At 51.0% G+C, this 23,401-nt stretch overlaps 1 protein-coding gene across 3 annotated transcripts in view; it reads left to right on the top strand.

The window, feature by feature from the left end:
• The window catches only part of CB1H4orf50 (chromosome B1 C4orf50 homolog), a 109,589-nt gene that overhangs the window by 22,551 nt on the left and 63,637 nt on the right, over positions 1-23,401 (top strand). For all 3 annotated transcript variants that reach the window (XM_086705488.1, XM_086705487.1, XM_086705489.1), the window contains exons 7-11: positions 7,322-7,489; positions 11,401-11,457; positions 12,484-12,666; positions 18,686-18,734; positions 20,627-20,754. In XM_086705488.1, the coding sequence (XP_086561614.1) occupies positions 7,322-7,489; positions 11,401-11,457; positions 12,484-12,666; positions 18,686-18,734; positions 20,627-20,754 (585 nt within the window). The remainder of the gene's footprint in view (positions 1-7,321; positions 7,490-11,400; positions 11,458-12,483; positions 12,667-18,685; positions 18,735-20,626; positions 20,755-23,401) is intronic.

The raw sequence follows: 23,401 nt of genomic DNA, 5'->3' as shown, positions 1-23,401 counted from the left end.
TGGAATCGCTGCCTTCTCATCATCTTGCTAACTTTCTAGAGTGTGGAGCGTCCCCTTTCCTCAGGTGAGCGTCCAGCAGCCCTCGGAGGAGGGACGATCATCGTCCCCATTTAGCAGATGCGAGAACGCGGGCACAGGGAACTTTAAATAACTTGGGCCGTCAGGTCGCAGGAAGGGTGGACTCCCACCCGGACGGCCCCTTCCTGTGCACAACCTGAGACACAAGCCTGCCCCTCTGCTCAGGCTGTTTAGACAGGTGTCGGGTGGGATGGCGGCGGAGGGGGCCGTGTTCAGCTTTAACATCAGAGCTCACGTTTTCAGCAGTGCCTGGGTGGCTCAGTCGGTTAAGTGTCCAGCTTTAGCTCAGGTCATGATCTCGCAGATCGTGGGTTCACGCTCCGCGTCCGGCTCTGTGCTGACAGCTCAGAGCCTGGAGCCTGCTTCGGATTCTGTGCCTCCCTTTCTCTACCCCTCCCCCGCTCACACTCTGTCTCTCTCTCAAAAAATAAGTAAACATTAAAAAAATTCTTTTGTTTTTTAAAAAAAGAGCTCATATTTTCAGATCCAGGAGATTTTCAAGCAGTCCAGGTCCTAATTCTGCACATTGAGTCTCTCTCTCTCTTTCTCTCTCTCTTTTAAAGATATAATTGACATATAACATTGTATAAGCTTAAGGTACACAACGTGTTGACTTGAAACATTTATATGTTTCAATACAATCACCACCATAGGTTGGCTAACACCTCCATCAGGCTCTGCATTGGGTATTGAAAGGGACAATGGAAAGAACAGAGGCTTTAGGACTCACTCTGAGGTCAAACCCAGCTCTGTACTTAACCACGTCTGTGATTTGGCGAAGACATGGGCTTCCCCGAGTCACTGTCCACACGTGTGGATGGTAATCGATGTTCAGGAATCGCAGGAAGAAATGCTCATCACTCACGGTGGTCTCGCATATCTGTTAAGACATCTAGCGTTGAGCCCTTTGACCCATATTCTCTCTCTCTCTCTCTCTCTCTCTCTGCAGCAATTTTGTCATTCGTTGCAAAGGATTCTCTTTGGGTTTTGCTGATTTTCTTCATTGTATGTCTGTATTTTATTTCACCGGATTCTGTTTACAGAATCGCTCCCTTTCTTCCACTTTGTTTTGACTTAGTTGGCTGCTTTTTTTCTTGCGTCTTGTGTTGAAAGCTTAGATCGTTTATTTTCAGCAGGTTCTTCTTTTGTGATCTGTGCACTTAAGTCTTTGCAATGCTCGCTGAGCCCTGTTTCAGCTACGTTCCCCACATTTTGATATGTTGTGCTTTATGTCTATTTGGTTCAAAGTAGTTTCTAATTCCTGTTTGCGGTGTCTCTCTTGGCCCATGGGTTATTCAGAAACGTGTTGCTGAGTTCCCAAGCACCTGCTGACTTTTTTGGTTATGTTTTCGTTACTTATTTGTAGTTTTATTTCACTGTGGCCAGAAAACATACACTATATTGTTTTAAAGTTTGAGATTTGTTCTAGCGACCAGGTTATAGTCTATTTTGGTAGGTATCCTGGAGGTCCTTGTAAGGAGTGACTATTCCAGAGTTCTTGAGGATTGTGATCAGTCCAAGGTGGTTAATTGTGCTAATCAGATATTCTGTGTCTTCACCAACATTTTGTCCATGTGTTTTGTTATTTACACAGATACGTTTGCAATCTCTGAGTGTGCATTTGTGTATTTCTTCTTGGCGTTATATTAGTTTTGATTCATATATTTGGAAATTTTCTTTAACGTTTATTTATTTTTGAGAGAGAGAGAAACAGAGAGGAGGACAGAGGATCTGAAGTCGGCTCCTTGCTGTCCACGCAGAGCCCAATGAGGGGCTCAAACTCGCGAAACTGTGAGATGGTGACCTGAGCCGAAGTTGGACGCTCGACCGACTGAGCCACCCAGGTGCCCGTGGAAACTATTTATAAGATACACGCAGACTTAAAATTACGTTTTCCTGCTGACTTGATTCTTTGATCGTGATGAAGTGTCCCTCGTTATCTCTCAGCCTTCTTGCCCAAATTATACTTTGTCTGACATTAAAGTAGGCACATCAGCTTCTTTCCCTTAGTGTTTTCATGGAATCCTCAACTTCTTGTACACTATTCATCCTTTTGCATTCAACCCATGGGCATCCTCGAAATAGCATGCGACTGGTGTGTTTTCACTTAGCTCAGTTCCACAGCCTCTGCTTTTCAGTTCAGGTGTTCGGTCCACGTACATTTCACGCATGTGATGATAGAATTGGGTTTTTGTTCTCTTTGTCTGTTCTGTTCTGTTTCTCCTTTCTGGCCTTTGCTTTTGGTATTCATAAATATTTTCTATTATTCATTTTTCTTCTCCGTTAGCTCATTCTGTTCCTCATTTTTTCAGTATTTGCCCTAGAGATTTCAAAGTGTGCCTGTTAATTATTTAAATGTACCTTACATTGGTACTTTTAGCAGGTAATGCAGAAGTCCCAAATAAGTGAATAATTATTAATGATTAATGCAAAAATTTTAACAGTTTATCTCCATTCCTCTTTCTTCTTTTCTTCATTTTTAGCATATATATTATGTCTCTGTCTAATAAATGTCATGAGGCGTTGTTACTGTTGTTGTTTGAAGCCAGCAATGATCTACGTTTCCCCACATGTCCTCACGTGTCTGAGCTGTGCATTCAGTCCTGGGGATCTGTTTTCCTTCTGTCCAAAGAACTTGGTTATTTCTTCTGGTGAGGATCTGGATTTAGAATTTTAGGTAGGCAGATATTTCCCCCTCTTTTGGCCCTTTGAAGATCTCATTTCATTGCCTTCTGGCTCCCATAGCTTCTGTTCAAAAATTGGTTGTTTTTATCCTAGTTCTTTTTTTTTTTTTTTTTTTTTTTTGCTTGGTTTTGTTTTTCTGAAATACATGTGTTATTTTGTCTCTGACTGCTTTAAGATTTCCTTTTTATCTTTGGGTTTTGGCAAATTGACTATGATGTGCCTGGTGTGGTTTTATTTATATTTATCCTGCTTGCATTTTTGTGAGCGTCTTAAAATGGTAGATTCAAGGGTTTTTTTTTATCAAGTGTGGAGAATTTGGGGTCGTTATTTATTCAAATATGTTGTTCTGTCCTATTTTTCTCTCATTTCCTGGATATCCAGAGTTTTTTTACTCTATCCCATATCTTTGGAAACTGTTCTGTTTCTTCCTTTTTAAAAAATATTTGTGCGTTAGTTTGGATGTTCTATTGACCTGTGTTTAGTTCACTAATCCTGTGTTCTCTTGTGTCCTATCTTCTGATAATTCAATCCTATGAGTTCTTCATTTCATTTGTTCTATTTTTTGGCTCTAGAATATCCATTTTATCCTTCTTAAAGAGATTCTGATTCTCTATTGAAATACTCCCATGTTTTCATTCATTTTGTCTATCTTTCCTATATTTAAAAAAAATCTTTTTTACCATTTATTCATTTTTGAGAGACAGAGAGAGACAGGGTGCGAGCAGGGCAGGGGCAGAGAGAGAGGGAGACACAGAATCCGAAGCAGGTTCCAGGCTCCGAGCTGTCAGCACAGAGCCCGACGTGGGGCTCGAACCCACAAACCATGAGATCATGACCTGAGCTGAAGTGAGATGCTTAACCAACCGAGCCCCCAGGCACCCCAATCTTTCCTATATTTTGGAGGTCTTGTCTGCTAATGCCAATATCTAGATATCTCTGGGTCTATTTTTATCAACTGTTTGGTTGATCTTTGGTTATCTTCTTGGTTAAGTCCCGTTTTCCATCTTCTTCATGTGTCCGGTAATTTTCAGAAACTTTTGTATGTTGGACATCGTGTAGGATGAGATGTGATAGAGACTCCTGATCGTTAGCTCCCTCTAGAGGATGTTGAGTGTGTCTTCCTCTGGCAGGTCGTGGGATGATCAGCAGACCGTATCATTCCTGTGCAGGTGTATGTGAGTTTCAACCCCGTCCTAGGGCCTGATTGTCCTCCTATGGTGTGGACCTTGCTCCTGGGTCCCGGACTTTCAGTGGTAGCAGCTGAGGCCCCTGAGTATTTGCCGAGGACGCTCAACTGGGGCTTGGCCAAAAGTCTGCCAACTTGGTGACGGTGTGTGACCGCTGAAGTCTCTTCAGCAATTGGCCGACCAGTTGCTCTCCTTTGCGAGGCCCCAGAGTCCCACACTATGCTGCTCAGCTTAGGATTCAGCCAAGGACCCAAGGGGGCATTTCCAGGGCAGTGCCAGGCTCTCTCCTTCCTGTTACTTTGTTCCCCAGACCCAGATATCAGAGCGCCTCTGAGCCCTCCATCTAGCAGGACCGCCGCATGGCCTGGGCTCCACTCCTGACCCAGGCTTTGGAAAATGCTCCAGAGAGAAATCCAGGGAGAAATGGAGCTCACCTTGATGTACATCCTTTCCCTCCAGGATTGTAGCCCTGCCTCGGCTGCCACTCAATGCTCGCAAAGAATTGCTTTATGCATTTCCCCAGATTTTGTAGCTGTCCAATCTCAGCCGGTCAGACCTGCTAGGGACTGGAATCGGAGGGGAGGAATATCAAGCTGAGCATTTCAAGGTGGGAAAGGAGCAACAGGCAGAGAGCTTTTCAGGCAGAGGGAGAAGTAAGTGGCAAGGCCCTGGGGCAGGAGTGAGCCTGGCTCACTGGAAGGACAGAGGAGCCAGCGTGGTGGGATCACGTGGGCAAGGGTGGGTGTGGTGTGAGATGGGGCAGAGGGGGGACAGCCTGCAGGCCCCCGTTAGGATCCTTTGTACGTGCAATGGGAAGCCGCTGGCGGGTTTTAAGCAGGAGAACAACATGGTTCAATTTCTTTTGTAAAAAGATCACTGTGTGCTGTGAGGCAAAGGGCCAGGGGGATGCAGGGGAACAGTCAAGACGACTTTGCAGTCAAGAGATGATGCCAAGACCTGATGCCAGGGCGGAGGAATTTGGAGCTGAAAGAAGGGAGGATTCCAGACAAGAACCAGAGTCGAAAGAAAGGAGGTTTGTGGATGCACAAGAGGCAGAGCATGAGGAAGCCTCCCCTTTCCATCATCCTAAGTCAAAACCCGATTGTGGTGTTCTTTTGCTTAAAACCCTTCTGCCTCTTCCCTCTTGCACTTGGTGTGAACTCCACCTTCCTTCGGGCGGATCGTGAGCCCGGGAGCCTTGGCTACTGCTGCATACGTCCTACCCTCTGCACGCTGGCGTCCTTGCTCTGCCCCTCCTCTACCCCACTTCCTCCTGGGACCTGTGGCTCATCTGCGGGGTCTTCTTTTGGGGGGCATCTCCTCCTGGCACCCCAGGACGGCCTCAGGGTGGAGGCGTGATGCCATTTTCATAGCGTGTCGTGGCTCACAGTGGGGACCTTTACGCCATGGAAATCGGCAAATGCTACAGATTTGTGTGGCCCTTGACCCGCCCACAGAGCAGTTGTGACCACGTTCGCCACCGCCCGCCTGGGTGGCAGCGGGTGCCTCTGGTTCAGTGCCTCCTGGCCTTCCCCTTACCACGCCCTGCCAGTCCCCCCCCTGCAGACAGAGCTCCCAGAGGGCCATGTGCACCGTGGCTCTCAGCCCAAGTACGGCGTGTGGCTGGAGCCTGTGCCGATAGTCTGTTAGGGAACAAGTGGGTCACGGGGCCGTTCACCAGGCTGCTGGCCCCCACCCCACATGTGCATTCTCTTTAGAACGCGCGGGGGGTTTTCTCTCAGGATCCTTGGGGCAAAGCCCTCGTCCAAGTCCTGGAGGGGAGGGGGGGGCTGTGGGGGGGGGGGGACACAGCGAAGGCACCAAACTTCCCAGAAAGGCCAAGTTGTTTTGCAAGTCTTAGAGCCGGATTTCATGGAGCCATCCGGAGAACCCATCTGTTCTTGACAGGGCCCAGCCTGTGCGTCTCAGGCCCACGCTCTGTGAATTTCTATTAATTAGAAGAAAACCACATCCTGCTCTCGGATTCCTTGCTAACGAGGCGGAGGCCTCATCAGCCGTGGGGCAGGCTGTGTCCTCAGCACGGTGTTCTCTCTCCTCACCCGGCAGGATGCCTCACCACCCGGGGCCAGGAGCGCGAGGCAGGCATGGCCTTCCCAGGCCTCAGATTCCCAGGGCGGCTGCCTTAGTTGGAAGGTGGACCACCCCAGTGAGGACGAGGGTCCAGGAAGCCTTGAGCTCCTGGGCTCCTGCGAATGGAGCCGTGATTAGCAGATTTGCTCCTTCACAGGCCACACTTTCGCATGGGAACTGGGAACTTCTTGATACTCTGGGTCCTGGACCCAGAAAACCCCCTCCCTGGTGATCCCACGGAAGGGCTCAGAGTCTGGGCAGGAGCCGTGTGTCAGAGTCTCTATCACGGCCTCGGTTACAGCAGCAGAATCTTAGCATGACCTGCACCTCCAGCACGGTGCAGAAGGCTTCCCGTGTGCTAACACAGTGTTTTCAGTATTCTTTACTAATTTGGAAGAATGCTCATGGTGTGGTATTAAAGGGGAGAAGCAGGATGCAAAATACACGGTGTGTTCAATGTTGTGTAGAAAAGAATGTGTGTGTGTGCGTGCCTGAGTGTGTCTCCGTATAGAAGTTACTAGAAAATAAAACTGTAGAGTCCAGAACCATCGGGGGACGTAGCGTCACTGTCATTTAATCACCCTTCCCAGAGTGCTAAATTACCTCTCCTTCCCATCTTGCTGCCTCCCAGAAGTTCCCCATAATGTCCGTATGAAAGCTGCCCATGTCTGACCCAAAAAGAGTGAGAGACAATTTTGTACTGATTTAAGAAAAGTGGGGAAAATGCAGTATCCTCTTTTACATCAACAGATGATGCTTTAATGTGATAAGCATCTCGTAATTGGATTTGAACCTTAAATTCCATTCATTATACTTTTTTTCAGCGGAGTGGTGACCGAAATTGATTGAAATAGATTCTGGAATGCCATGCCATTTTACGTATTTTTGAAAATATATGCAAAAGATATAGATAGATACATGTGTCTCTTGAAAATCACACTCGAGAATGTTATTCTCTAATTCTCTAGACTCCCCCAACACCCTGATTCCCAGCATGGGCCACACACACACACACACACACACACACACACATGCGTAAGGAAGGGCATAGCAGAAAGACTGGAGAAAATACACGGATGATCACAATGGTTACTCTGGCTAATAGGATGTGGGGTGACTTCTGCCACTTTATTTTCTGAAATTTTTCACTTGAGAAAAAAAACGTAGGCAGAAAAAGAATTAAGAAAGAAAACGGATCCTGTTTGTTTGCTAAGGCAAGTTGCTTTGGAAGATAAGCTAACCTAAGCATTTCGTGTGATCTGTGATTTCTGCCACTGCAGGGCACGGAGACAGACGCCCCCAAAGAGGACCTCAGGCTGTGCATTGGGCACCTCCAGCACCAGGTGCTGACCCTGCGGTGCCAGCTCAGAGACCAGGCTTCTGCCCACCGGGTACTGCAGGTGTCACATGGGGAAGCCACCCGCCTCCGGGACCAGCTCAAGGGCGAGGTAGGCTGGGCCCACAGGTTCTTTCCCGCCTGTGAATGAAACGTTCCCAGGCTCCGGGGAGTTTTGAGAATAGAAGAATCAGGCAAGACGTCACCATTCCCAGCGGTTTGCGAGTATTTATTAGATGTCTCAAGTAAAGAACGGTGTGGGGAAGGAATCCCTCCACCCAGCTGACTTCTGTTCCATCTAAAGGTGGTAAATACGCATAATGGTTTCCTAAAAAGTCTAACAGGTTTTCAACTGTTACGTAAATAAAAGTCCTTCCTCTGTAGGAATGAAGCGAGCATCCCCTGTTCATTGTCTTGTCCGTCATGATGGAGATGTGAATGTTCACGGGTGATAAAATTGCATAGAACTTAGTACACACACACACACACACACACACACACACACACAGACACACACACACAGACACACACACACACACAGACACAGACACACACACACACAGTACAAGTAGAACTGAAGAAACCTGACTAATATTGGAAGATTATACCAGCGTCAGTGTAATCGACATGATAACGTTGTCACATACAGTAATTTTACAAAATGCTCCCCTTGGCAGAAACAGGGCAAAATTCTCTGTATTATTACTTACAAGTGCATGTAGATCTATAATTAGCTATTTTCTTAAAATGCAAAAAAAAAAAATTAGTTCTTCCCCCCCTTTGGCCCCAACCCCTTCTGACCTCCAGTATTTTTTTTCAGCCTTATCTACTCATATTTGGTGTATGTATGGAGGCATACACAAAAGTGAAATTATACCACCCCAAAATATTCTGCGCCTTGATTTTATCATTTAATAAAAATACTGGTAATATTTCCATATCAACACCTACAGACTGACCTCATCTTTAAAAAATCTGGCATATGGGGCGCCTGGGTGGCTCAGTCGGTTAAGTGGCCGACTTCGGCTCAGGTCATGATCTCGCGGTCCGTGAGTTTGAGCCCCGCGTCGGGCTCTGTGCTCACAGCTCAGAGCCTGGAGCCTGTTTCAGATTCTGTGTCTCCCTCTCTTTGCCCCTCCCCTGTTCATGCTCTGTCTCTCTCTGTCTCAAAAATAAATAAACGTTAAAAAAAATTTTTTTTTAAATCTGGCATATTATTTTTTCAAGAGGCCAAACCATAACTTATTTAACCAATGCTTTGTTTATGGAAATCCAAATTGTTTCTTTTCTTTGCTTTACAAACAAAGCTCAGTGAACCTTTCTATACCCCTGTCTTAGGATATGTTTCTGCTACATATGCAAAGGGTAACATTCTAGCAGAATAATTACTGGGTCAAAGGATATGTACATAATTGGCTTTGAAACATAAAGGCAAAGAACCCTCCAAAGTGACTACATCATTTATGCTTCCACCAAGAATAAATGAGGCTAGTGTTTGCCCACACTTGGTACCCCGAATGTTATCACACTTTACATGTTTTTGACAAGCTGATGGATGGAAAACACATCATCAACATTGTGATGTAATTTCTGGCTCCTTTCCCGTGCAGTCTCTGTATAATCAGATGCATTTATACTATACTTAGCCTTATGTCCACGTTGCTTCATAGCCTTTGTACCCAATTTTTTTTTCCTGTGTGGTAATCCATCGGCTGGGTGCGATGTTCATTCCCCAGTTGTTGGATCTATGGTTATTTCCATTCATTTATAAATTCCTGTTTATATGCAAGAGCTCAGAGAACTGGGGGCGTACTGGTCCCGAGTGGAGATGTTATTGATTCTTAACAGATATTGAAGAATGCCTTTCCACGGCACTGTCACCTGCTTCCAAAGCCAAGGCAATAACCAGTGTTTTTCACTGTGCCTCAGCCAGCAAGGGAGGGACCATCCCTTTTCCCTCCTGTCACTGAGGTGTGAGAAATATAACCCCCCTACACATGGTAGGGCTTTTTACCATATCCAATGTATTTTGAAGTCTGGTTTTCATGATTTTCAATCTTTTTTCTCTCTCTGTCCTTCAGTTTGAATATTTCTTCCTAACCCATCTTCTAGTTAATGCTTTTCGGGTGCACTGAGTTTACTCATAAACTCATTATTTTAGTTCTTAATTTCAGGGATTGTATGTTGCAGTCCTCATATTTCCATTTGGTTCCTTTTCTTATAGTTTTCAGCTCAATGATGAAATTCTTGTAATATGATGATGGAACTTTTCAGTCTCACTTAGTTACCTTAAGATGGGTCTCTGATTGCTGGTTCGAGGCCCCAACCTCTCCGCAAGCTCCCCGACGCTCCCTACTGTCTGTTTGGTGATCGCCATCCCCGTGGGCACGACGTGGTGTCTCAGTGTGGTTTGATTTACATTTCCCCGGTGGTATTTTCTCCCACCTGTTGTCTGTTTACTCTCTTCTCATTCACGTTTTCATGGCAAATGCCCCACCACACGGCGCCCAGCAACACATTCTTGCTATTTCCTAAGCGGAAGCAGAGACATGGTTGAATCCAAGCCTGCAAATATTATTGAGTGCCTTTTGAATGCAAGACGGTCGGCTTGGAGCTGGTATTTTACACTTTGATTACATTCAGGAAGGTATATGCCAAAAAATAGCTATATGGAAATGTTCATTGAAGCCTGTCTGTGAAACAAAGAAACAATATAAACTTTCACAGAGAATCGGTTAAATAGATTATGTGTCAGCCTCGTGATGAAATAATATGCAAGATTTTAAAAGAACATGGTCCGTTTGTATGAAATGACATAGAAATAATGCCATGGTTTTATTTTATTTTATTTTATTTTAATGTTTATTTATTTATTATGAGAGGGAGAGAACACAGGAAGGAGTTGGGGAGGGGCAGAGAGAGACAGAGAGAGAGAGAGAATCCCAAGCAGGCTCCGTGCTGTCAGCACAGAGCCCAACTTGGGCCTCGATCTCAGGAACCATGAGATCATGACCTGAGCTGAAATCAAGAGTCAGACGCCTAACTGATGGGGCCGCCCAGGTGGCCCAAGACAACACGATGATTTAACATCAGACGGCAATCCAAGATGTAAGACATTTGAATAGCACAGTTTCGCATGTGTAGGCATTGTGAGGGCGGATATGGAAGGCTGAGAACGGCGTTAGAGGTCAGAGGAGGTCGGGAAGAGGAAAAAGGACTTTTATTTGTGTAGCTTTCTTTGTGCCGACTACAGAGGGAACGAGAGGGTGAGGCAGAAGGCCTGACACAGCAGCCCTCTCGTTCTGTCTTATGATTTGGTGGGTCAGCAGTTTGGACGGGACGCGGCTGGATGGCTCCGTCCCACAAAGCATTGATGGGAGTCACCTGCTGGTATTCAGCTGTGTGTGGGGCGAGGCTGGAGGGTCCGAGGTGGCTTTCCTCCCGTGCCTGGTGCCTCTGCCAGTTCGTAATAATGGTTTACCTTCAGTGAGTGCTAACTGGATGTTCTAAGCACTTCACAGGGGACAATTCATGGACTCCTCACTGCAATCCTCACTAATTGGGTGGGCTCTGATAGGACGCCCACTCTACAGACAAGAAGACCGAGGCAGAAAGAGAGGTGATTTGCACAAGGTCACAGTGGTAGTGAGTGGCTGAGCCAGGATTAGGACCCAGGGTGTCTGGCTCGGATTCCCAGAGGTTAACACAGCACCAAAAAAAAAATCGCTTCATGGGGAATCCGGGAAGGCTTCCTTCTGGAAGGAAGAGGGAACAGAGCTGGCCGGGCACCTGCAATCTGGCAGAGCTCATTCGTAGCGCTCAGAGCATCCTTCCCCGCCCAGATCTCGCCGGGCAGGTGACGGGCAAGGCCCCCGCTCCCCACTGAGAACCACCACCCCCCCCCCCCGCCACTGTGGGAAGAGAGGGGACCAGAGCCAACCTCTCTGAGCCCAGCTCCCCTGGGGAGGCTCAGGCTGTGTCAACGGGGGCTCGGCGTTATCAACCATGTTGGTTCTCTTTCAGCTTGAGGAACTTCAGAGAAAGCAACACGAGGCAAATTCGGCCGTGGCTCCTTTGAAGGTAACGATGTCTGTGAGATCGATACGCGATGTCCCTTTCCAAAAAAAAAAATAAGGTAAAATAATGAGCTTAGTATCTTCCCCACACCTCCCTGTCCGTGTCCTGCTTTCCTGCCTGAGAGCGTGACCCAGGGGGACTGTCCCCGTCTGTCCTGACCTCTGAAGCTATGGCACGTGCCGGCCGAAAGCATGAGGCCCTGATGTTTTGGGGTGGTGCGATCCAGGGGACCCGGGGAGCCCCGGCCTCCAGCTCAGGCCACCCTCCTGCCCTGCCAGCCGGTACTGGGTCCCAAGCATCACTGCCTAGGGAATGTTCCTGGGCCTCCGGGCTGGGCTGGGCTGGAAGTCCTGGCAGGAAAAGATGGTCACCTGCTCTTCTGATGGAGCAGGAGGGCACATCAGGAGGGAAGGGACTCGCCCGGGGCCACCCTCGAATGAGGAGGGTCTATCTGTCACCCCCTCCAGACATGCCCAGATGTGGGAGGTCATTTCATGCAGGAGGGTCCCCTCTCGCACCATTCATGCAGCAGATCCCTCCCAGGGGCATAGTGTGCCCAGCAATGGCACAGAGATGGTGCAGGGATCTAGGGGAATGTCAGCTTTGACCTTGAAGAGCTCCTGGGCTACGCGGGAGACAGACCCACAGATATGAACGTTAATTGTGGGGATAGAAGGAAGCCTGGAGCCGGGCACAGAGGGACAGCAACCCGTTTGCCCTTAACAATGACCACTGTACAGATGAGCAAGTCAAGGTGTAGAGAGGAGCTTGGTCACAGAGATGGTCGGTGGTGGGGCCCACGCTCTGAGCCTGGACCCCACCCAGAGGGCAGTGGGGAGCCCCTGAGGGTGTGTGGCTGTGTGGCTACTTTTCAAAGCTGTTCTGGCTTTGGGGCGCAGGGAGGGGGCCGAGCTAAGGCGGCACAGGTGGGTACAGCGCAGGGCCCAGAGCCCAGCCTGGCTGCCCGGCCCCCAAGGGTGCCCTGCCTCCGCGGGCCCACCTGGAGCACCTCTGCTCCCACCCCTGCAGGCCAAGCTGGCTTCTCTGGTCCAGAAGTGCCGGGAGAGGAACCGCCTCATCACGCACCTGCTGCAGGAGCTGCACCGACGCGGGGCCGAGGATCCCCTGCTCTCCGAGATGGCGCGGGGCATGGTGGACGACGTGGCACTGGCCGAGTACGCGGCCACCTTCCTGGCTCCGGCGCTCCCAGAGGTAGTCTCCAGAGACCCGCTGACACTCTTCCTCCGGGAGCTGAGGGCACACGGCTTCCTGTCCACCTGCCTGACCCGAACCGTCCCTCCCTCCCTCTGTCCACTGAGCCCACCCAGAACACACCCAGGACTCTTGCTCTGGGCCAGGCCCTGTGCTCTTGGCTGGTGCAGGATGGCGAGCTGGGCATCTTACCCTTAAAGTGCTCCCAGCACATGCAGGAGACAGACACACACAGCCACAGTCCTACAAGCCCCGTGGCACTTAACTTCACCAGAGGGTTCTTGCACGTGTGCCTCAGGACCTTAGTACTCACCGCGTCCTCTAGCAGCCTCCCAGCCATCCTTCAAGGCACAGTTCAAGTGTGACCTTGCCCAGGGAGGCTTCCCTGATTCCCATGCACCACAGAGTCAGCCACCTCCTCTGTCCTCCATGGCACGTGGATGTTCATGACATGGCACGTGGGAGGGATTTTGCCCTGCTGTCGTGGGAGCTTTGTCAGCACCTCTCTGATGGGGCCAGAGAGGCTCTGTAACCATCTGTGTCTCCCTAGTGCCTGGCACAGAGAAGCCGCCCGGGGGAGACTGGTTGAATGAATGAAATAATGAACTGGATGAATGAGGGTCTCCTCTCCTGATAGTCAACCAAAAAGGAAACTGAGGCCCAGAGAAGTTGGGAGGCTCACTCGAGGTCACACAGCCCCCAGGTAGTGTGGACGGTCTGGATGCCGGCTCTGACCCAGGTCTGGGGAGGGGCTCCCGGATCTGTGCCCAGCTCTGAACAGCAGCGTCCCGGCATTTGTGTGCAGAGTATGGTGGGTGCTCACTGAGCCCACCCTCCACACACACACGCGTGTGCGCACGCGGGCAGCTTCATTCCTGGGGACCGGCCACAACGCCCCCGCCGAGCACGGCTTCTGATGGTGTGAGGGCGAAACACAGTTCCCGCTGTAGACACAGCCGGCCCTGCTCCCCACGCTCCTGATCAGCAGCTCGGCCCTTCCCAGCCCAGCTCTGCAAGCCCGGCCTTCTCTGTCCCTTCCTTTCCCCCATAGTCATCAGAGGCCCCCTGGTCCCAGCCACCAACCAGCCTGGGAGATGGAGACCGGGAGGCCCAGGGATCTGCTCAGGGCTGCGTGACAGTTGAGTTCAGAGCCAGAGTTTGAATCCGGAGTCCCAGACTCTCAGTCCGGGGCTCATCTCTCTGCCCGAGTGGTTCAAACCTCTTGAGAGCCAGGATAGGGCTGAGGAAGGAAGTTAGCATGTTGTTGAGAAGCTTTGCACAGTCTCTGTGTTGACGGAGGCAGGACAGAAAGCAGAGTTCCGGGGTGTGGGCTGCAGTCACCCGGGAGGGCCAGCTGGCCCCCTGCTGAGAAGGCATCATAGCAGTGAGAGCCCCACCCCCCAGGGGCTGCTCTGAAACTAGAACTGAAATGTTCACCGGGATTGGCTGGGCTGACTCATAATGACCAAATTCACAGAGACTGATGTACAAACCTTAACACTAATGTATCAGTTTCCCATGAGAACCAGAACCATGTGCAGGCTGAAGTATTGCAGCGATGGATGGAAACTTGTCCGCATATTCTCCCCCTGTATAGTGGAATTGTCAGGCAATCAAGTTCATTCATTCGTTCCTTCGTTCGTCTGTTAGTCACTAAACATTTATAACCAGGTCATTTTGGAGGCAGGAATGAAAACAGGGAGAATGAATGGTGTTATCAGCCGGATTCATTCATTTCCTGTAAGGATGTGCTCCTGGGGCCGGACTTGCCTCCCGGGGTGTCTTCCCCGAGACCTGTTGAAAGCAACGGCCAGTTACATAAGCTTCTACTCCCTTCTTTTAAGGACTTTGCATTACTTTACAATTCCGCTCTCCAAGAACACCCCTATTTGCACGATCACGGGGACGCCTCACGATTCCCTGTGCAAACCACAAAACCCTGGCTGTGCCGTTGCCCCCTACCGTGACCTCAAGTGTCGAGCACTGAGGGGGAGAAACGGCGAATCATTTCTCAGAGCAAACCTGCCGACAATGGAGGAGTAGATAATCGTGAGTCGTGGTGAGGGTCATGAAGGAAGCGAAAATGGGACTGGGGCAGAGACTGACTGACTATGTGTGTGTCTCTGGGCAAGACTCGTACTTGTTCTCAGCCTCAGTTTTCCCATCTGTAAAATGGGAAGAGCCCAGGAGAGCCTACTGGGCAGAGTTGACATGAAGACAGGTCGTTTGTGAAGCGCCCTGTATGGGGGGGGGGGGGGTCCCACTTGGTGGGAAGCTGGTCTGTGTGCGGGCAGCTGTCAAGAGGGTGGCCACTGTCTAGCTCTATGGCCTTAGGAGGGGACACTTCCACGTACCCCTTACAGCGCTTGGATGCTGTCCCAAGTGCTTCATGGAGCTGACTCGGGAGGTCCTCCCACAGGCAAGGTGCTGTCATGGTCCCTTCTCCAGTTGAGAAGCCTGAGGCTCAGGGGTCTCAAGTCCTGCCCAGAGACACACGTCTACAAGTGGCTCTCCAGCTCGGCCTTCTCTGCAAGAGGCCGTGTGCTTGAGCTGAGCTGGGCTTTGATGTTGACAGGGGACCCCTGCACCCAGCCAGTGCCGTCACCACCCCTGCGGGAGGGGGGTAGAGTGTGTGTGCATGCACCGTTGGGAATATGGGCGGTGCGGGGTCTGGCACGTCCCAGGCCCTCAAGGACTCGGTCCCTCTTGTTTCCGGAAGGCTGGCCCTCCGAGTGTGGCTACAAGGCCGTGATGTGTTTAAGAAACCAAGAGTGTTCCGGGCTGGCTGCCCGGACGGGGCTGGGGGCTGGGGTGAGGCCCAACCGGACGGGCCCCATCAGACAGGCTGGTCCTTTATCCACTAGCCGTGGGGATGCTGGCCGAGACTCAGCCCTCCCCCGTGCCAGCGTTTTCCATTCGCTCATTTCCTCCTCCCAAAGCCTGCGTTTTTAGGGAGGCCACTGAGGCTCCAAGTAGTCTGCTGGTTGCAGACGGCTGCCTTCTCGCTGTGTCCCCACAGAGGCAAGCTCTCCCGTGTCTCTGGTTACAAGGGCGCTAATCCCATCCCGAGGGCTCCCTCCTTAGGCCCTGATCACCTCCCAAAGGCGCCCTCTGAATACCATCACGTAGGGGTGCTGTGCTGGCCCTTGGCCTGTATGGCCTTGCACGTGCCCCGGTGTCTTTCCTCCAGCTCAGCTCGGGCACTGGTTCTAAAGTGGGGCATTTCCCTGAGGCCAGCTCGGCCAGCTTCCCCAGCATCTTTCAGCGGGCACCACGGGGGGTCTCGCCACCTCCCTGCCTGTCCCCGGAGGTGGGAGCAAGGGGAAGGCAGGTTCCTTCCCTTTTTTGGATTCCTGAAAACCTCTCTGGGAGGTGGGGGCGGGGGTCTCAATTCCACCCACCCCTCAAGCTTGGCTTAAGTGGGCAGTGTCCCCCGCCCCCAGTCCCAGGACATCTGTTTTCTCCCCGGCTTCTGCCAGGACCTAGGCTGTTGACATTCCCAAGCCAAGAATGAGGCACTACCTTTCTTTGTGGTTTCTCTTCAGGTGTCATCCCCTCCTTGGGGGCAGATGCCCTTGGTGGGAGGGGGCAGCTGGGGAGGGGGTGCCAGGCCTCACCCCGGAGACGGCCCTGGTTAGGGTGCAGGCACGCCCTCCTGCCTGAGCCTGAACCACCTCCCCCAGGGTCTGGCCTGCTGTCAGCTCAACAAATGGCAGGTCCCATCAGAGAACTTGATGAGTGGGGCCTGCCTGGCACCCAGCAGTTCCGGGACTCGGGGGTCACTGTATTTTCTCCCCGCACGTTCGTACCAGGCAGACGGACACGCCCCAGACCCCGAAGAATTGCCGGCCTGTGACCATGGTGCTCCCCCCTCACCTTCCTAAGCTGCCTGTTCCCTTAGGCCAGGGGGCTGCGGTCCCTCCACCGGGCTCTGTGAGGCTTCAGTAAGACCTCGTGTCAAATGGCCACACAAGCTGTCACGTACAGGCACTCAGAGAGCACCGGGGTCCCCGGGCGGAGGTCGGGGCTTGGGCATTCCAGCAGTGGGGAGCTGTCTACACCGCAGCCCTGGGCGGGGGCAGGCGACCGGCCAGGGGGCTGCTACCTTTGCTTCCTCTTGCCCCGCACTCTCCTTTTCCTCCACCTCCTTGCTCTCCTCTGGGCATCGTCAGCGAGATCTATAGACGGGCTTCCAGAAAAGCAATCGTGTCTTCACAAGCAGCAGTGGGGCTCAGAGCCCTAACTCCCCTAATTCATTAAATCGGCGACCCCCAGGCCTGGGCCTCCAAGGATCCAGGAAATTATTTTCCCTTTAGCTCTTGCCTTTTATGAAATTTAGAATATGGCCCCCCAAAGTTTACATGGGGGAGGGAGGGGAGAGGCGCCCACAGGGCGAACGGTAGTCCGCTACCCTGTGTGGAGCATTTCGTAGACGTCCACTCTCCTCGCGTTCCAACAAGCCCCTGCCAGGAACATGTGAACGCCCCCATTCTGCAGATGGAGGCGGCACGGCTCAGGGTCTGGGGTGTCTTACTTGGCCGAGACCAAGGAGGCGGCAGAGCCAGGATTCTGGGTGGCGGTGCCCGGCCCTCAGCCTCTCCAGGCCGGTGGGAAGAACGAGGGGCAGGAAGGGAAGGAGGATCTGTGGATCCCCGGTCACAGGCTGCCCCCAGCCATCGGTGGGATGGGTCTGAGGCTACTCTGGACACGAAGGTCAATGAGACCTCGTTCTCGTGGCGAAGGAGTCGGCATCGAACGGGCCCCCCTGGGAGGCTGGTGCGAGGGACAGTAAACGTGTGGAGAGAGGAGAGAGGGACTTGATGGGGGAGTATGCTTCCTGGAGGAGGAGGCACACACACCAGGCCTGGAGGGATACAGAGGGGTTGTAGTAGCCAGAAAGGTGGAACGAAGGCCGTCTGGGCCCCGGAGAGCTGGACGTGCCGTGATGGTGCCGGAGGACACGCGGTGTCCCCGGGGATATGAGCGCAGCGCCCCGTGAGCGGAAGAAGAGGCAGTGTGCCTAATACAGAAGGCTCCAGTAAGTGGGGCCGGTCAAGATGGTCAAGCCATAATCTGTGCCCTTGTGTATCCGTCGCTGGGTTGGTCAATCCATTTTCGAGGGGACAAAAGAGTCCCTTGTCACGGCACAGCCCGGAGGGGCTATGTGAGAAGCAGGTGGGTGAAATCAGGGAAGACTTCCTACCGGAGGGGACATTTCAGTTGGGTTGTGACATATACATAGAAGTTCGCCAGAGAAAGAGAGAAAGGGCAGGGGTCTTCAGGCAGGGGGCCAGCTGATGTAACTACCTGGAGGACACAGTGATGGGGAAGCGAGATATCACAGTGACCCCGCACACGGGCCCCTGCCCCGCCAGAAACGCCCAAGAGGAGGCAAGGTCTGGGCTGCTGGTCTGGAATCTGACCTGCCTTGAAGGTCCAGCCCTGCTCTTGTTAAACCAGCCGGGACACACCAGCTAGCCAACTCTGCCGCACCACCTCTTGTAGACCCTGCGCGGTCGTGGGACCCAGGAGGACAGGCACCCGGTCTACACGGTGGCGCGGGGGACTCCAGTTCAAGCCCGACCTGAGTTCCTGGGTGACTGAGCCAGGGACCCCGGGGCAGCTCAGCAATCGGCCGGTGCAAGGTCTGGCAGGACCTCCGTGGAGGAAGAACATCTCTCCTGGAAACTTTGCCGTCCAGCCGCCCTCATTTCCTCCCCCCGCTTTTCACCGCAGTTTCTAAAACACATTAATCACAGTCTCCGTTTGGAGATTTAATCTGAGTAGAGAAAACGCAATTGCTTTCCTGCACCTGTATTCCCTAAGAGCAGATTCTGGACTCCTTCGAGGGTCACGGGCAGAGGGGGGAGGGGTGGCTCTGACCGGAGAATGTGCTTTGCGCGGGAGGGGGTGGGGCGGGGCAGGGCATGACCTGCTTCCTCCCAGTTGCAGCCACATCCGCGGGAGGCTTGTTCTCCTGGATCACGCGGAATAACTGCTGACGCGTCTTTTCTTGCAGACCAGCCACCCCCTGGACGTCGAGTCTGAGACGGCAGCAGCTGTAAGAGGTCAGTGCGATTTTCAATTAGCGATATCTGTGTGCTCAGACACCGGGACCATCTGACAGGTGGGCCAGGGTCAAGTGCAGACTGTGAGGAACCAGCCCCGCCGTCTCCCCCTCCTGCCCTACTTGGCCCTGCCTTCTCGCTCCCCAGTGTAAGGAGAACACGGGACGAGAAACACTCCACAGAAGTGGCCGGTCTCCTCAGCCCTGTGGTTTCGCTCCTGGAAATTCATCCTAAGGAAATAATTCTCTGTGTGGAAAAACTCAATGGGCAGGTGTATTCATGCCCTGGCGTTTCTGATAATGAAAAGCTCTGTGGGGGGGGGGGGGCCCTCCAGCATTGTCGATGAGCCCTGTCGTTTAAAAATTTAGGAGAATATCATATATGAGATGGGGAATGGAATGCACTGGATGATTACAGGGATAGGGCTATGTAAGCACATCATCTGTATGAGTAGCAACTTAAGCGGGCGGATAAACTCAGATTCTCACAGCGGTTACGTAGGAAGATGGCAGCGGGTGATTGCTTTTGTTCTGTTTATTATGATTATTTTTAAATTTGTTTTAATGTTTATTTATTTTTGAGAGAGACAGAGTGTGAGCGGGGGAGGGGCAGAGAGAGAGGGAGACACAGAATCCGAAGCAGGCTCCAGGCTCCAAGATGTCAGTGCAGTGCCCGATGCAGGGCTCGATCCCACCAACCGTGAGATCGTGACTGGAGCCGAAGCCAGACGCTTAACAGACTGAGCCACCCAGGTGCCTCTGCTCTGTTTATTCCTAAAAAGGAAACTCAGATGCTACCTGGGCAGATAGGATTTCCCTGGTTAAGTGCAGCATGCTGTCAGCCTGGGGGAAGGGATTCGTTTAGCATTCTATTCACATCGGATGCTCAGCAGAAACGTGGAGAAAGTGGGGCACCGGCCGGGGTGGCTCAGCCAGCTAAGCCGTGATCATTGGCTCAGGTCATGACCTCCCGGTTCTTGAGTTCAAGCCCTACATCGGGCTCCATGCTGACAGCGTGGAGCCTGCTTGGGGTTCTCCGTGTCCCTTTCTCTTTGCCCCTCCCTAGCTCACTTTCTATCTCTCTCAAAATAAATAAATAAACATTAAAAAAAAAAAGAAACACAGAGAAAGCACGGATGGCATTGTCTGCAGGTGAGTGGGTTGCTCTTGAGATCTGCTTATCTGGCAATTCTTATTACAGGACCTTGTGCTTAGCAGCTGTGTAATCTTGGATGAGTTAATTAGCCTCTCTGAGCCCCAGAGTCTTATCTTTTAAAGGAGGATAATATGACCTTTCTCAGGAGTGTTTACTGCCTGACCCAAAAAGAGAGATCTTTTCTCGGTCTTTGTCCGGCCAGGATGGGCCTGCCCTCTGTACTGTTGTGTCCTCCTAGCAGTCTGAGCTGGCATCTGTTTTCACAGTTGGAAGGGCATGAATTCCACTTGGCCCTTCATCTGCCACTAATTTGTGCAAGTGTCCTTCCTTCTGTGGGCTCAGCGTCCTCAGAAATGTGCTCAATTGATTGAGTTACTTGTTCCTTAAACATTTCCAGAAGGCTACTGGGTACCAGACCCAGGGGGTGTATCTCAGGGTTTACAAAAATGGGTCAGCTTGCAGAGGTGGTGGTCCCTGTGTTGAACGAGCTGACAGCCAAGGGAAGAAAGCTGACGAGGGCAGGTAGTTTTCTAGGATACCCACAGCCATGATGGGACCATCAGAAGGGTGTGGATAAGGCACTCAAGGGTTTGTGGGCATCCGAGAGGGCCTCTGTCATGGGTACGTGGGGATCTGGGAATGAAAGAGAATGGAAAAGGTTATTCCAAGGCTCAGAGACTTGTGATTTTTAGAGTAGATTTCTGGTTTGAGGCTTGACTGAAAATACTCTTTTCTAGCTCAGACATACCTCCCGAAGCCCAAAACAGACAGTGTCATCATCCAAAGACCTTTGCATTCAGAGTCCTGGCCTGTTCCCGAGGCTGAGTGGCCAGCACAGAACACGGCTAGACCGGATTCACCAAAGGTGAGAGGATGTCAGTCATCTAATTTCTTCGATAAACTTTTGTTTTTATCAAGACTGTAACATACATAAGGAAAATGGCACAAATTGTAAGTGTACAGATCAATGAATTATCATGGAGTGACACCCCAAAAGCCATCACCAGGTTGAGAACTAGAAAAACGACCAGCACCACAGAAACCCCTTGGTTTCCCTTCCTAGTCTCTATCTATTATCTACCATTTAATTTGTGGTTTTGGTCAAGTCATGTGTTCGGTGTCTGGTTATTTTTCCCTGAGTGTTAGACATCATGTGTCAAAACCTAAAGGTATAATCTGGGGTTCTGCCTCATAGTGTATTGTCTTCATCCAGAGCACGCTTCCTTTTGCTTATGACAGGTGGCTAGGCCAGGCTCAGGCCATTCCTCACATCATAACCTGGTTCAGAGATGGTTTCAGCACTTATGAGTTCTGTTTTCCTTCCCTTTCACTCTCACTCCTTGGGCATAGCCTTCGGCATCCTGACCAGAAGGCTGTAGTGTTTACCAGCATCTTTTGCCCGTGGCCCTTGTCAGTCCCATGAGGCTGGGAAAAGCCTTGCTTAGCCTTCTGCATCACAACTGCCACTGTTACCGTAGGCTCTCACCTGGAGGGAAGTATGGCCTCCACGGCCATGCCAATGACTCCCGGCTTCTCTCCTGTTTTCGGCTTTAGTCCCTCAGATCCTGCCCATCTCCATAGCTCTCAGATGGTTTAAATACAAGGTGTGCTCTGTTCTGTCCAGCTTTTCTAGTATTTACCAGAGGTTCAGTCCAAAATGTCCTAACCACGTGGAGCCACAGCAGCCCCCTCTTTTCTCAGAGAGAACATATTTTACTGATGAGATGTGAAGTCTGACGGGCTTGAGTTCAAATCGCAACTGTAACTCAGCGTGATGTTGGGCAGAGGACTTACTGTGTCTGTGTCTCTGCTCCCTTGTCTGTAACATGGGGATGATACTTCCAACTGCTAGTATGATCACAAAATCAGGTAAACAGGGCTGAATAAGTATGTGAACAAGAGAGATGCTCAGGAGAAGAAGAAAGTCGCCATTACTCAGGAGGAATCTGATCTTATTCTTAGCATTTCATCTCAGCCTATTGGTGATTTCCTTCCACCTGTCATTTGCATGGCATCTCTCCTGCCTCCATGATTACATTAACTTTTTTTATCTAAAAAATGGAGACAGTATTTACCTCTTAGAATTGTTAGGACAGTTCAATGAAAGCACGCACATAACATGCTTGCTATACTGCTTGGTACATGAGAGGTGGTCAATAAATGACAGCTATTGTTACTGGCCTTCATTTTTTTTTTTTTTTTTTTTTATTTATTTATTTTTTTAAATTTTTTTTTTCAAACGTTTATTTATTTTTGGGACAGAGAGAGACAGAGCATGAACGGGGGAGGGGCAGAGAGAGAGGGAGACACAGAATCGGAAACAGGCTCCAGGCTCCGAGCCATCAGCCCAGAGCCTGACGCGGGGCTCGAACTCACGGACCGCGAGATCGTGACCTGGCTGAAGTCGGACGCTTAACCGACTGCGCCACCCAGGCGCCCCCTGGCCTTCATTTATTTTTAAAAGTTCATTTATTTATTTTCAAGAGAGAGAGAGAAAGCAAGTGGGGGGAGGGGCAGAGAGAGAGAATCCCAAGCAGGCTCCACACTGTCAGCACAGAGCTGATGCGGGGCTTGATCTCTCGAACCGTGAGATCATGACCTGAGCCGAAATCAAACGTTGGATGCTTAACCAACTGAGCCACCCAGACGCCCCTAGTGGTGACCTTCTTAAACATTTTTTTCCCCGACTGGTGACTTTAATTTTAAATTACTCGTCTACAGGTTTATTACCTAAGAATGAGTACTTTTTTTTGTTTTTTTGTTTTTTTCCCAGCTTTGATCTTTTCCTAGGAAAATTTCCTCTGACTTTTGACCTTTGGCCTGGCTTATCCCAAGCAATAGAAGGCATTTTAGAAAAAGGAAACGGTACCCACAAAGACGGAGGGGTCAGTGCTCCTCAGGTGTCAGGGGCATTGCAGGCAGTTAAACGTGGCTGTGGCAGGAAGTAAGAAGGTGTAGAGAGGGGTCTTAGAGATCCCAGTGATGATGTTAAAAATTTTTTAATGTTTTGTTTATTCATTTATTCATTTTTGAAGGACACAGAGAGAGAGTGTGTGTGTGTAAGCAGGGGAGGGACAGAGAGAGAGGGAGACACAGAATCCGAAGCAGGCTCCAGGCTCCGAGCTGTCAACACACAGCCCGATGCGGGGCTCGAACCCATGAACCGTGAGATCATGACCCGAGCTGAAGTCGGATGTTTAACCAACTGAGCCACCCAGGTGCCCCCCGGTGATGATGATGATGAGAGTAACAGTGGGAAAGAAGCCCCCCGCCCCCTTCCTGAATGCCTGCTCGCCATGTGCAATGCACTGGCTCTTCCAGTCCTCACGAGGGGCTTACAAAATAGGTATCAGAATTTGCCCCCTTTACCTGTGAGAAAAGACGAGGCGCAGAGGAGGTATATAGCCGACCCTGGGTCATGCAGTTCATAGGCAGCAGAGCTGGGGTCCCACCCAGGCAGCCTGGCTCTGGAGCTGGGGCTGCGGCCGCTGCGTGGCCAGACGGTGAGAAGC

The sequence above is a fragment of the Puma concolor genome, chromosome B1 (assembly GCF_028749965.1).
Source record: "Puma concolor isolate L17-30 chromosome B1, mPumCon1.1.hap2, whole genome shotgun sequence".
Taxonomy (NCBI): Eukaryota; Metazoa; Chordata; class Mammalia; order Carnivora; family Felidae; genus Puma; species Puma concolor.
The sequence above is the reverse complement of the archived record's forward strand: the minus strand, read 5'-3'. Positions and strand labels throughout refer to the sequence as shown.